This window comes from Monodon monoceros, unplaced genomic scaffold (genome assembly GCF_005190385.1).
Source record: "Monodon monoceros isolate NGI ecotype Baffin Bay Population unplaced genomic scaffold, NGI_Narwhal_1 Super_Scaffold_3, whole genome shotgun sequence".
NCBI classification, from domain to species: domain Eukaryota; kingdom Metazoa; phylum Chordata; class Mammalia; order Artiodactyla; family Monodontidae; genus Monodon; species Monodon monoceros.
In genome coordinates, this window is record NW_021703780.1 from 40,694,663 (window position 1) to 40,708,464 (window position 13,802).

At 47.8% G+C, this 13,802-nt stretch overlaps 1 protein-coding gene across 3 annotated transcripts; it reads left to right on the forward strand.

Moving 5' to 3' along the window:
- The first annotated feature begins 2,978 nt into the window (after positions 1-2,978).
- On the forward strand, positions 2,979-10,087 carry LOC114907750 (HLA class II histocompatibility antigen, DM beta chain). Of its 3 annotated transcripts, XM_029243629.1 has the most exons (6): positions 3,394-4,779; positions 5,624-5,905; positions 7,164-7,448; positions 8,867-8,983; positions 9,333-9,368; positions 9,722-10,087. In XM_029243629.1, exons 1-6 carry the CDS (start codon positions 4,725-4,727, stop codon positions 9,736-9,738), a joined length of 792 nt encoding a protein of 263 aa, XP_029099462.1. In that variant the 5' UTR covers positions 3,394-4,724; the 3' UTR covers positions 9,739-10,087. The 3 variants fall into 3 exon arrangements, with proteins under 3 accessions (XP_029099461.1, XP_029099463.1, XP_029099462.1); XM_029243628.1 differs by having other exon boundaries at positions 2,979-4,779; positions 9,333-10,087; XM_029243630.1 differs by lacking the exon at positions 9,333-9,368 and having other exon boundaries at positions 3,382-4,779.
- Positions 10,088-13,802: the final 3,715 nt, after the last annotated feature.

Sequence of the window (13,802 nt, forward strand, 5' to 3'; positions counted from 1 at the left end):
ACATTTTGCTCTTCTTTATCAAAATTGTCTAAGATTCTTATGGACTTTATTATCATGTACATTATAGAATCAGCTTGTCAAGTTCTCGCCAAATTCTGCTATGATGTTGGTTAGAGCTATGGGGGAAAACTGACTTCTTCATTATGTGAGAATGCCTCAGCCATGCATATGGTATGTCTCTTCACTTCTTAAGGTCTTCATTTATGTGCTTTAATATAAAGTTTCCTTTTTTTTCCTAGAAAGTTTTTATACTTTTGTATGTTAATTTCTAAATATATTTGGTTTAAAATTCCTATTATAAATGGTTGGCCATTTTCAATTAGTTTCTAATTGATTATTAAGATATTATTATACTACAGAATTTAGAATCAAGTCATGGCGCTATTACTTAGTATCTGGGTAAAGCTGGGCAGTCACTAACCGCCCTCTGCCTCCATTTTCTCATAGTTAAAATGCGGAGGTAATAACATGATTCAAGAGTTATGGTGGCAAATCAGGTAAAATATCTGTTAGTAGTTCAAGTAATCTGGCTGCAGGATGGAAGGAGGTTGAACTAGTTACAGCAACTGTAGCTCAAAGGTCAGGGTCTAGAGCAGTGAATCCTAACAGAGAAGGAGAGTGAGGAGAGGAGAGGTGGGAGGTGGGTGGGCGTGAAGCTGGACAGACTGGGAAGTCATGTAATCCTGATAGGATGCAGAAGTGTGAAAAGACATTGAAGAAAGTCATGAATGTGGTCTCAGGCTCTTGGTTTTCAATTACAAGTGATGGACAAGTTGAACAATTTTTGAGTTTATAAAATGCAGGCTTGAGTTAAAACCATCTGTCTAGGACTTCCCTGCTGGTGTAGTGGTTAAGAATCCGCCTGCCAACGCAGGGGACACGGGTTCGAGCCCTGGTCCGGGAAGATCCCACATGCCTCGGAGCAACTAAGCCTGTGCGCCGCAGCTTCTGAGCCTGCACTCTAGAGCCCATGAGCCACAACTACTGAGCTCACGTGCTGCAACTACTGGAGCCCGTGTGCTGCAACTACTGAAGCCCGCGTGCCTAGAGCCCGTGCTCCACAAAAAGGAGAAGCCCCCGCAATAAGAAGCCCGCGCACCGCAACAAAGAGTAGGCCCCACTTGTCGCAACTAGAGAAAGCCCATGCGCAGCAATGAAGACCCAACGCAGACCCAACGCAGCCAAAAATAAATAAATTTATATATTTAAAAAACCACACTATCTGTCCAGAAGAGGAACCTGTGAACGTACAGGGAGGGATGTTAGGAAGGACCTAGAAGAGATTTTTTATTATGGCCATACTCTCGAAAAAGCATAATACCACATTTCTGACTTCTTTCAAGGTGCCAATGATGTCATTGCAGTTCGTTTTTGTTTTTGTCAGTCCAGGTAGCTGCTAGACCCCCATCAGCACCTCATAACATTGCCCAGCTTGTGTGGTTATATGCCAAGACCGGGATGCCAACTGCCTTCCTCTTCTCCGACACGAATCCAGCCCACTTCCAGGCCCCCGCAATGGAGAGGACTTCCTGTCCACCAAACACACACAATGTCTTCTCTTTTCTCTTTTAAGTCCACTGGCCTGATTGCTGACTTGCATTAACATAAACTCTTCTCTCTCTAGATGTTTCTTCTCACTCCCCAACCGAGCTGTAAGCGAATGACGTGGGAACGGAGCCCACATCTCTTAGCTCTTGGGAGTCCCTGTAATGCTTTGCAGGTAAACACCATGGTCAGTCCACTTCTGGCCTATGGTGGCCAGCTTAGCAGAAGAGGCAGCAGGCAAGGAGAGGATTCACTCTTTGGGCCCTTGTGTAGTGGCCGTAAAAGAGGGACAGCATATGGGAAGCTGCCTGGGGTTCCCCAACTTCAGTCCTGGGTGTTACATAAATAGTTATCCAATCACCAACAATGCACAGGACAGTTGAAACATTCTTTGGGGTTGACTAGAGGTGGGGGACAGAGCTATGTCTGTAACAACAACAGCAACAAAAAAAGTAGGGTTAGGAGGAAGACGGGAAGGAAGAAACGACTTCGCTGAGCACAGGTCTCTGGGTTTTTCTGTCCAGCTTGATTCTGAAAAGCACCCTCAGTCTTCTCATTAGTAGAGAAGTGAAATCGTCTACATTTCCTGCAGCTGCCTATGGAAGGTTTCACATCTCCTTTGGCTGCCCAAGCAGAGAGCCAGACATGAGAGGGAGCTTGCCGAACCTCAGGGAGCTGGAGGAGGGCCACACAGGCCCTCCTGTGTGGAAAGCATTCCTGTGCCAGGCGGGCTTTGGGGACCTTGAGAAGACCTGGTTCCTGAGGTTAGGTTCACTGCCTACCTGGAGGGAGGAGGAGAGACGTAACGGGGGGAAGTGAGCGTGTGTGTAGGAGAATTCACAGTTTTGAGACTGTCGAAAGAAAAATTGGAAGAGACACAAGTTCTAAGAGCAGGAGGAACTCTGAGCATCGGAAAGATAAGACTCAGAAGGATTGGGGTGGCTTTTCCCTTTTTCCTTTTCTCAGCGGAGGCCTCCACGAGTTACCTTTACTTGGGTCATCTCAGTCCCAGGATGTAGCGAGTGTGTGGGCACACTCAAGTGTGTGTGTGTTTGTGTGTGTACCTCGAGACCTTGGGTGTGAATCTTTGGACCTGTTTTCCAAACTGTAAAATGAGGACCATTAACAGGTCTTTTTTTTTGCAGTACGCGGGCCTGTCACTGTTGGGACCTCTCCCGTTGCGGAGCACAGGCTCCGGACACGCAGGCTCAGCGGCCATGGCTCACGGGCCTAGCCGCTCCGCGGCATGTGGGACCCTCCCAGACCGGGGCACGAACCCGTGTCCCCTGCATCGGCAGGCGGACTCTCAACCACTGCGCCAGCAGGGAAGCCCAACAGGTCTTTTAAAATTAAATGAGATAGCATGTAAAGGATTGACTTAGCATAGTATCTGTCACAAAGTAGAAGCTTAACAAATTTTGCACTCCCCCTCCTCAATTTTCTGCCCAGTCAACACCCTTAATGGTTCATTAGAGAAGTTCAAGTGTAGCGGTATAACCCAGGTGGGGCTGAGTGTATGGGTGGTGGTGGGGGGACGTGGGCAGAGCTTCAGTGAAGCTCAACTAGTTACACAAAACAACTCTTTTGTTCCTGATATTCATGTATGTTTTCATCTTGGGGGTAATCTTCCCCCTCTTCCTTTTTTCTTCATAAATATCAGATCCTCTGGGGGTCAGGGACTTGGAAGGAGGACAGGTAAATGTGGTGTCAAGGGCTTCCCTCCTAATCCTCTTTTATTTAGCTCACTATCAAGTCAAATTCAAGAGCTTTCAGAAAGCAAGGTGAAACTTGCTTGGACTTCCCTGGTGGTGCAGCAGTTAAGACTCCATGCCCCCAGTGCAGGGGGCCCGGGTTCGATCCCTGATCAGGGAAATATATCCTGAATGCCGCAACTAAAAAGGTCCCGCATGTGGCAACGAAGATCCCATGTGCTGCAACTAAGACCTGGTGCAGCTAAAAAAATAAACAAATATTTTTAAAAAAGAAAGCAAGGTGAGGAGAGGCAGCCATGAAGCCTAGTGGGGAGCACAGAGAAACCAATTTAGGGTTTTACATTTGTAATGGGAAAATCTATCAATCGTATAGTTCACAATGAGAATGAATTGCTATTTAAAATTTGTCTTTTCCTAGGGAAGAAAAGTAGGGATGTTTTATCTCATTTTTCTAGTGGCTTCATAATGTGGGGACCTGCTCCAGGACAGATGGGACCTGTGGGGGAAACACATAGGGGAGTTTTGAGTTTGGGGGAGACAAGTGAGCTTTGGGCATTGGTCCATCACCAGCTAATTATCAAGGGGGTTAAGTGGTATTGCCCTGCGGTCTGCTCTGAGATGGTTCAGAGGGTAGGGGGTTCGGGTTTCTGGCTTAGGAAAGCAGAAAGGAGAAAATGAAGCTCATCTGGGCTAGGACAGATGAAGCAATGGAAGCCCAGGGAGGGATTTTTCAGGGCTGTGGCCCTGATCTCTTAGGAACTGCTTCTCTTATGCAGTCTTGCTTTGAGGCCAGCTAACTGCACTCTCCCTACATCTCCTTCCTTAGCAGCCCTGCCTCTACCACATGCCCCAGAAGGGCCCCTTGTCCGCCTGTTTCCTGGGTGACAGGACAGACCAAGGAATATGTAATCAAGGGATAAATTCCCAAGTAACTTCCCTTAAAGGAGAAAGAGAGGTTACCTAGTCCCCAGTCTTTGAGGAGGACCTTGAGCGGAAACAGTTAAACCAGTGGGCAGTCCAGGCTGCATACATCTTGGGAATATTGGGTTTATTCTCTCCACTGAGCTAGGGAAATCCACCTACAGACTGTTCCTTAGGAGAGTTTAGAGACCAGTTGTTAAAAGCCCAGGGCAGGGTGAGATTCACCTAGTAACTGATGATGCTGAGCGGAGGCGCTCAGCGATTTGTCTCTACACTTGTCCCCGCCTACCTAGCCAATCTGACAGTTCTCAGTTTGGGACACTGAGTTGGATGATCAGGTAAGGAACAGGTATAGTATCTAGGGGCTTGGTAGCTCCAAATCGCTCATTTAGAGAGCATCGAGGGGGCTCCGGCAATAACCATATTCCCACTCAGTGTTTGGAGATCATCTACCCAGGCTGGGACTTCTCGGGCAGGCAAGGACCCAGGGCCCCTGGAAGAGCTGGTCCAGGGGACAGGATTCCCCGTGTCTCCCCCGAGGAGAGCATGACTGCCCTCCTGCCGCTGCTGCTGGGCCTCAGCCTGGGCTGCACCGGAGCAGGTAAGGACCCTCCCTTCCTCTGCTCCCTTTGGGTAGGGTGTTCAGTTTTGTTATTGGATTCGGATACCCCAAACTAGTCTGTCTCCCTATTACATACTCCCATAGCGCTTTGTACTGTACCTTTGTAGCAATTTTTTAAATTTATTTCTTTATTGAAGTTTAGTTGATTTACAGTGTTGTGTTAATCTCTGCTGTACAGCAAAGTGACTCAGTTATACACATGTACACGTTCTTTTTTAATATTCTTTTCCATTATGGTTTATCCCAGGCTATTGACTATAGTTCCCTGTGCTACACAGTAGGACCTTGTTGTTTTCCTGTGTAGCAATTTTAATGTAATTAAGCTGCGTAATTATTCGTGTAACAGACATTTCCTGTTGGAAGGTAGGCAGAGACGGCATCTGCCCTGCTGAATGCTGCATCCCCAGCTCCTAGCACGGTGCCCAGCGCACAGCGAGTGCTTCAGACTCACATGTGGCACGAGTATTTAATAATGTGTCCAGCACAGAACAAGGCTGACTCTTTCCTTTGACCCCTTTTCTCACTCGATCACTGGCCTTACTGAAGGTCTTATCCTGGGTAAATTGTTGTGTTTAAACATGCAGATAATTTTGGGCTACTTGTGTCCCCATGCTTAGTCTCACATAAAGAGGAAACGGGATCTAGAAACTTCTCTGCTAGGACCATCTATGCCCTTAATCGGGACTCTCAGAGACTCTGGTCCATGAGCTTGGTCAGCAGATGCTGCCTCAGTCGGGAAACCTGTGCCCCACTCGCCAGGTGTAACTGAGGCTTGGGCTCCTGCAGAGGACTCTGACCTATCCCCCTTCTCTGGCTCCTGCAGGAGGCTTTGTGGCCCACGTGGAAAGCACCTGTCTGCTGGATGACAATGGGACTCCAAAAGGGTTCACATATTGTATCTCCTTCAACAAGGATTTGCTGACCTGCTGGGATCCCCTGCAGGCCAGTATGGTCCCTTGTGAATTGGGGGTACTGAACAGCTTGGCCAAATACCTCTCAGATTACCTCAACCATAAGGAAAACCTGATCCAACGCTTATCCAACGGGCTGCAGGACTGTGCCACACACACCCAGCCCTTCTGGAGATCTCTGACCCACAGGACACGTAAGGCGAGAAGGGAGCAGAGGGATGGTTAGGAAGCACAGTTAGGAGAGGGGAGGCCAAGAAGGGTCCCTCACCGGCAAGGGGTTTGAGCTGTGGGCAGGAAAGAAGCAGAAAATCGGAGGACCTGGGATGTAAAAAGAGGGAGGGTTGACCCTTACGAGGACACAAGGTGGTTGACAGGGGTAGGGCAGGAATGAAAAAGGGGAGGTGATGTTTGAGCCAGTGAGGAGCTATCGTGGGGAGAGTAAGCTAGTTTTCCTTCAATTTAGAGCATCTCAGGAGGCAGATCCAAGTTCAACCAGGGGTTGAACTGTCAGAATTACCAGAATGGCTTTTCCCAAAATGCTCACGCCACTGTAGCCCAGGTTCTGGTGTCCCGGGTCTGAGACAGGCCCAGGCATGGGAATATTTGGAAAACCTCCCAGGGAATTCTGATGCAAACTCTCTCACCCTTAATCACTTGCATTGAGAATGACCTGAGATTTTTAAAAGAAAACTTGAAGTTGTTCTCTATCGTACAGAGTACTGTGTCTTAAGATGTGATTTCTCAGAATCGCCTGGGGAAGGTGCTTGTTAAAAACACAAGCCCTTGAGAAGCACTACCAGATCTGTTGGATGAAAATATCCAGGGATGCAGGCTCGGGAATCTGCAACTTCACACAATATCTTGGATTTTTATTGAATATTTTGTTTGAAAAACACCCAAGCAAGCGGAAGGGTCACCTAGAAAAGTAAACTATTAAAAGATGGCAACATGAATGATCTCATGAATTAGATTCCCTCGTCCAAATTTAGGAGAGTTAGTCCTGAGTTAGTCTTGTTTCCTTAAACTATTCAAGGAAAAAAAAAAAAGGCTTTCTTTATCAAGTCAATGTGTTCAATGAGATTTGAGGACAAGGGTGTTTTCCTACTTTTGCAAACCCCCCACTATAACTCTGGATGACAATTCACTTATGCACTTGAACTTAATACAGTGACTTCTGAAACAGCCTGCAGTTCAGCCCTGGCTTCTACTTATTGTAAACAAATATAATTTTGGAGGAAAAAGGAAGGAGCAGTGATGAAATGGGAGCCAAGAAAGAGTGAAGCAGGAGTACATTCTAACTCCTCATTTTCAAAGGGATGTGTATGGGAATGAGGTGGGGGTTGGGAAGGTCGGTGGGCAAAATCCAGGAAGAATTCAAGTAGGAAAGAAACCAGGTTGGAGGAAAAGCCAGAATGTTGCCCTCCTTCGTGACTCTTTTTTCCTCCTCTGCAGGACCGCCATCTGTGCAGGTAGTTAAAACCACTCCTTTTAACACGAGGGAGACTGTGATGCTGGCCTGCTACGTGTGGGGCTTCTATCCAGCTGATGTGACCATCATGTGGAGGAAGAACGGGCAGCTGGTCCTCCCTCACGGCAGCGCCCATAAGACCGTCCAGCCCAACGGAGACTGGACATACCAGACCGTCTCCCATTTGGCCATAACCCCCTCTTTTGGGGACACCTACACCTGTGTGGTAGAGCACATTGGCACTCTTGAACCCATCCTTCAGGACTGGAGTAAGTGTGGGGCAGGTGGGAGGAATTAGCGTTAAAGCAGAGAGCTACTGTCATTCCCTAGCGGCCAAGTTAGGACTCTGCGCTTCCGCTGCGGGGGACACGGGTTCCATCCCTGGTTGGGAAACTGAGATCCCACATGCTGTGCAGCGTGGCCAAAAAAAAAAAAAGAGAGAGCTACTTCAGGTGGGTGGTTGTAAAAAGAACACCAATATTTTGGCAGAGGGAATGGGATGTAGAGAGGTCCTCCACGGTACAGGGGAGAGAGGGAGATGCTCAGAAAGAGTGAGTCTGGAGGAACTTACGGAGGGTTCACGACCAGAGATGGGGCCAGGGGATACAGACACGGAAAGAGTTAGTTATTGTTGGACTTCCCTGGCGGTCCAGTGGTTAAGACTCCGAGCTTGCAGTGCAGGAGTCACGGGGTTCGATCCCTGGTCGGGGAAGATCCTGCATGCATGACAATAGTTACTGTTGCTGTTGCTATGGTACTGTGGTTGGTGTTATGTGCTTGTCTGATGGTGGGAGGGGAGCCTGACTGTCCTGAAAAGAGGATGTCGATTTGGTAACCATATTTTCAGAAGCCCAAATTGTGATGCGATATTCTAGGGTTCTCGGATTTCCGCTATTCTGTTATCAGGTCAGGAATGGGAGTTGGAGAAATAAAGAAGGTCACGGAAGAAAGGGGACTCTCTCGGTCTGGGGGCCGTACTGAACTGGGGCTGCTCTATCAGGGAGGAAGAAGCCAGGGCTAGCAGACACTTTGGTGTACACGCTTGGAGGCTACTGCATAAAGCCAGTCACCATTGTTTGAACCCCGGGATTGGAAGTAGTTAAAGGAAAGGAATCCGGGTGGGGGACAGGATTCAGACTAGGGCCAGCTCCAGGAAGTGAGGGCTGTGGAGGGGGGTGGAGACAGGTTCTGGAAGGACCCAAATCTGGAAGTGGGCAGGTAGGAGACACATAAGTACTTGGATAACTCATGGAATGAAACCTTGGGAAGTTAGGAAAGGCGGAAAGACAATTTCATAGGAAAATGCTCAGACAGAGTGGTCAAGGGAGCAAGTGTTGTCACCACAGGCAAATGGAGAGAGGGATGGGGAACGCTGTGTTCCTCAGCAAGGGTGCCGTTGGGGTGAAGGAAGAATACAGGATGCCTCGAGAGACCCCACCATCTTAGAGAGGATCTGGAAGCGGGGGTACTAACTCAGGGAGAGCGGCTCCCCAGGGAACCACAGGAGTAGAGACTCACAGGATGGGGGTTTTGAGGAAAGGCCACTTCCTTGGGCCTGGATTGGTGTGAGCTAGACCCTTGGGGTCCGGATACAGCACCTTTGAACCTGAGCTGGAGGTCGCAGTAAATGAAGTTGCTCTGGGAATGAGCAAGAGAAATTGGTTCTAGTAAGTTTCTACTTCCGCAGCTCCTGGGCTGTTGCCAGTGCAGACAGTGAAGGTTTTCGCGTGTGTTGTGACTCTGGGCCTGGGCCTCGTCATCTTCTCTCTTGGTTTGATCAGCTGGCGGAGAGCTGCCTCCTCCGGTGAGTGACCCTCCTGAACTCTCAATCCCAACCTCTGCTCACTTTAAAAAATTAAAAAAAGAAAAATTTATTTGGCTTTGTTGGGTCTTAGTTCTGGCATGGGGGATCTTTAGTTGCAGCATGCGGACTCTTAGTCGCAGCATGCAGTCTCTAGTTCCCTGGCCAGGGATCGAACCCGGGCCCCCTGCATTGGGAGCACAGAGTCTTAACCACTGGACCACCAGGCAAGTCCCTCTGTTCACTTTCTCTTTGTGACTGGTTCTCCCATGGCTACCCCATTGGCTGTGAATAATTCTAGAGACTTTTATCCACCAAGACTGTCCTCCACTCAAATATTTTCTTCTCCTAGGCTACGTTTTCCTCCCAGGGTCCAATTATCCAGAAGGTAACGTGTCTGTTGGTCTGTCTGCCTGCTGGTCCTTTGGAGCGGGTGAAAGTTAGAGGGAGTCACCGTTGGGTTCAGCTAATGGTGCTATTTGGAGCGGGGGTGAGCTTCCACCAGGCTCGGGCTGACAATGTGATTGAAGCTGCCGTTGCTGGGATCAGGAACAGAAGCGGGGAGCACCTACCCCCTTCTCTTCTACCCAACGGAGTGTCTGAAGGTGGCTCCTTAGTGTTTGGTGATCTAGAATTTTCCATATCACTGTATTAAAGGCTCTGGCATGGATGGTTATAGGGACAAACAATGGGGTCAAGTTGGTTTGGAGCTTTATTACCTTGTTTTCATTTCTTCTGCAGGTCAGCACATTTCCTAGAGGCAGAATCCTTCAAGTTCTTCTCCACGTGAGGAGATTCAAACTCTTAAGGATGCTCTTGTGCTCCTCCAGCCCGTCCAAGCTTCCACATTTTCTGGGATCCTATGGTTTCTCTATTTGATTCTATGAATTTCCCAGTCCCTGCTATGGAAACCTTACAACTTGGGGAACTCATTCCTGGGAATATTCTGTAACCAAGGTGTTGTCCATAGGTAGAGCCCAAGGCTACGTATCTGGGCTGAATATAATCTGGGGAGAAACGTCAAAGGCCCTCTTGGGGGCCCCCTGTGCCACAGAGGCATGTGTCGCTGGTGATCGGCTCTGAGGAATAAACTCTGGTGGAAATACAGTTTTTTCCATGCTTTTTCTTGAGGCCCTGAGGAGGGACTATAGGCAGTTAGGGGCTGGGCTTGATTCACTCTCCTACTGCAGTCGAGCAGTCAGTGTTTCCTCCCATTTTCCCATCTAGACATGACAGAAATGGGGACAGTTTCCTGATGGATAATTCATAAGAAGGTAATAAACTGTGGGGGGATGGAGTCACAGAGTCAGGGATAGGAGGGGGTTAACAGTTTTCTGACCTCATAAGGGATCTTAATGAGGATTAAATGAGTTCATACTTGTAAACGGCTGCGAACATTACCTGGCACACAGCCAGCCCACACTCGTGACATATCAGTCACAACTTTCTGGGCCAGGTGCTCTACTAGGTGCTTTACATGCATTGTTTCATCTGATCCTCATCACAACTCTGACACAGACCCTCAGATAGTCAGTATTCAAGGGGCAGAGCTCAATTTCTGATCTGAGTTCTGGGCAGTTATTTCTTCCATAACCTACGTGGGAAAGGGACCGTAACTCGAGTGCTTATCACGACCTAGGCACTGGGCTAAGTGATTTATGTTGTATCTCATTCATTCTCCACAATCACCTGGTAAGGAAGGATGGTCTCCCTCTGAGTCACAGATGAAAGTGAGGTTCAGAGAGGGTAAATAACTTGTCCAAGGTTGAACAGCAAATTCTCTGTAGGATGTCTGTCTACCTGAGTTGGAAGTAACTAGGCTGCTGTATTCTGAGGACCCTCATGCTGTCGAGCACGCCACTCTTCGGAGCCCCCCTTACATTCCCTTCCACCCCAAACCCAAGGGGGATCCTCCGTTGGGGGCTGGGTTTCACACAGCGGAAGAGAGGTGCTCTTCGTTCCCAGTAAAGGGCGACACCTGCTGGACACAGGTGGCATTGTCTTTGGAATGAGAGTTAGATACTAGACTAGGCAACCGAAAGGAACCAGAAATGAAAGTAAGTATTGGAGGAGTTTAGCCTAACAGAGAATTGTGGAGGGAGAACAAGGGGTTAGGGATGCATGTGTGTGGGTGTCTATGTAGGAACACATAAGAGCAGAATCTGATGAGCTGGGGGAAGGGGTCAGAAGACAGACGGTGTGTGGAATCTTCCTGCATTGTTGTCTCCACGGTTGTTTGTGTGGGTGGGTGGGAGGGTGGTCACGGGGGCTGGGACCCTTCCTCCTTGCACAGTTTCTGTGCTGATGGGGGTCTGGAGAAGTGTGGGGATAGCACTGTGCATACAGACTTGATAACCAAGCTGGTGCTCAGGTATAAAAAAGGAGCAAAATAATGCCATTTGCAGCAACATGGATGGACCTAGAGATGATCATACTAAGTGAAGGAAGTCAGGAAGAGAAAGACAAATACCATAAGATATAGCTTATATATGGAATCTAAAATATGACACAGGGACTTCCCTGGTAGTGCAGTGGTTAAGAATCCGCCTGCCAATGCAGGGGACACGGGTTCGAACCCTGGTCCGGGAAGATCCCACATGCCACGGGGCAACTAAGCTCGTGCGCCACAACTACTGAGCCTGTGCTCTAGAGCCCGCGTCCTGCAACTACTGAAGCCCGTGCGCCTAGAGCCCGTGCTCTGCAACAAGAGAAGCCACCGCAATGAGAAGCCTACGCACCACAATGAAGAGTAGCCCCCGCTCGCCGCAACTAGAGAAAGCCTGTGCACAGCAACGAAGACCCAATGCAGCCAAAAATAAATAAATAAAATTATTAAAAATAAAATAAAATATGACACAAATGAACTTATCTATGAAACAGAACCAGACCCATGGACACAGAGAACAGATTTGTGGTTGCCAAGGGGGAGGGATGGGCTGGGAGTTTCGGATTAGCAGATGCAAGCTATTATATATAGAATGGATAAACAATAAGGTCCTACTGTAGAGCACAGGGAACTCTATTCAGTATCCTGTGATAAACCATAATGGAAAATAATACGAAAAACAATGTGTATATATTTGTATAACTGAATCAGTTTGCTGTACAGCAGAAAGTTATACAACACTGTAAGTCAACTATACTTCAATTAAAAAAAAAAACAACAAAGTAGGTGCTCAGGGTTTGTCCAATCAGTGAATTGATTTCCACCATATCCATAGTTTCCCCAGATGGATCCTTGTGATCAGGGCATCTCTTCTGGAAGGAGTTTCATGAAGAAGTCAATGGTAGGGGAAAATGCTCACGAGTTCAAAATAGCTATTCTCTGAGCTGGGCCATATAACGTAGGAAGCAGTGGAGTGCCATGCGCTGTGATCCGTATAGGTAAGCTCAGAAACTAATCTCTACAAATTTTATCAGTTTTATGTTTCATTGAAAAAAAGTTTTTATACAACATTTAATTAATTAGCTTGTATATCATGTAAATAATCTATCACCTCTACCCCACTACCTGCTTTCTTTAAGAACTTGCTGTTTGAAGTCTTGCCATATTGTTTCATTTTCATTTTTCCATTCGCTGTTCTTGTTTTTGTTTGTTTGACAAAGCTAATTCCTTCTGATATTCTAGTCTAGTCTGGGTGGGGCTTTGGGTCTTGTCTATGCCTGGCCATTTGTGAAGGAGACGCTGTACTTCCCAAGGCTCTGGGTGTGGTCTCAGCAGTGAAAATCAAAGCAGCAGGACGCCAGGGGAAGGAGGGAGAGAGTCAGCTAATTAGAGAGCTTCCAGTCCCTCTCTGGAGGCCCCGTGCAAACTTTTCTCTGCCCTAATCGCGTAGGTGTTTGGTTTATAGGGAAGGCTGTCCCCTTCCAGATGGGGAGTGGGAAAAAAGTGTCACATAGATCTCCACAGGCGAGTGAGTGGTGCCTGGAAGGAAGGCAGAAGAGGGATAACGATGCGCCACCTCCTGACTGTTTGAGGAGAGTAAAGGTGTGTGCGCGTGCGCGTGCGTGAGAGAGAGACAGAGAGAGAGAGGGAGAGAGTTGGGCTTCTGTGTTATATCTAATCAAAGTGGCACAACGACTGGTTCTCTCCCTTCAATGTCTTTTTTTCGTTTTTTTTTTGCGGTACGCGGGCCTCTCACTCTTGTGGCCTCTCACTCTTGTGGCCTCTCCCGTTGCGGAGCACAGGCTCCGGACGTGCAGGCTCAGTGGCCATGGCTCACTGGCCCAGCCGCTCCGCGGCATGTGGGATCCTCCCGGACCGGGGCACGAGCCCGTGTCCCCTGCATCGGCAGGCAGACTCTCAACCACTGCGCCACCAGGGAAGCCCTTCTCTTCAATCTCTTGTTTTAAAAACTGAACTTGAAGCTGGAATTGACTTAATATGTCATCTAGGCCAACTCTCCACCCGTAAAGGACACACGTTTGTGACCATGAGGGCAGGCACTTCAACACTTGGGCCAGATACCAATACTTTAGCCAAATGTGTGGACCCCAAGTTTGAGGTTCTTCTTTGGACCATTGAAGACGATGGTAATAAAACCAAATGCACCCCACCAGAAACTAACACGACATTGTAAATCAAGTATACGCCAATAAAAATTTAAAATAAAATAAAATAAAAGGAAAAAAAAAAAAAAAGGAACACCAAGGATTTCCAGCAACCATTGGAAACTAGGAGAGAGGCATGAAGCAGATTCTCTTTTAGAGCCTCCAGAAGGAACCAATCCTCTCAACACCTTGATTTCAGACTTCTGGCCTCCTTAACTGTGAGAGAATACATTTCTGTTGTTCTATTTTATTTTTATTTATTTATTTTTAA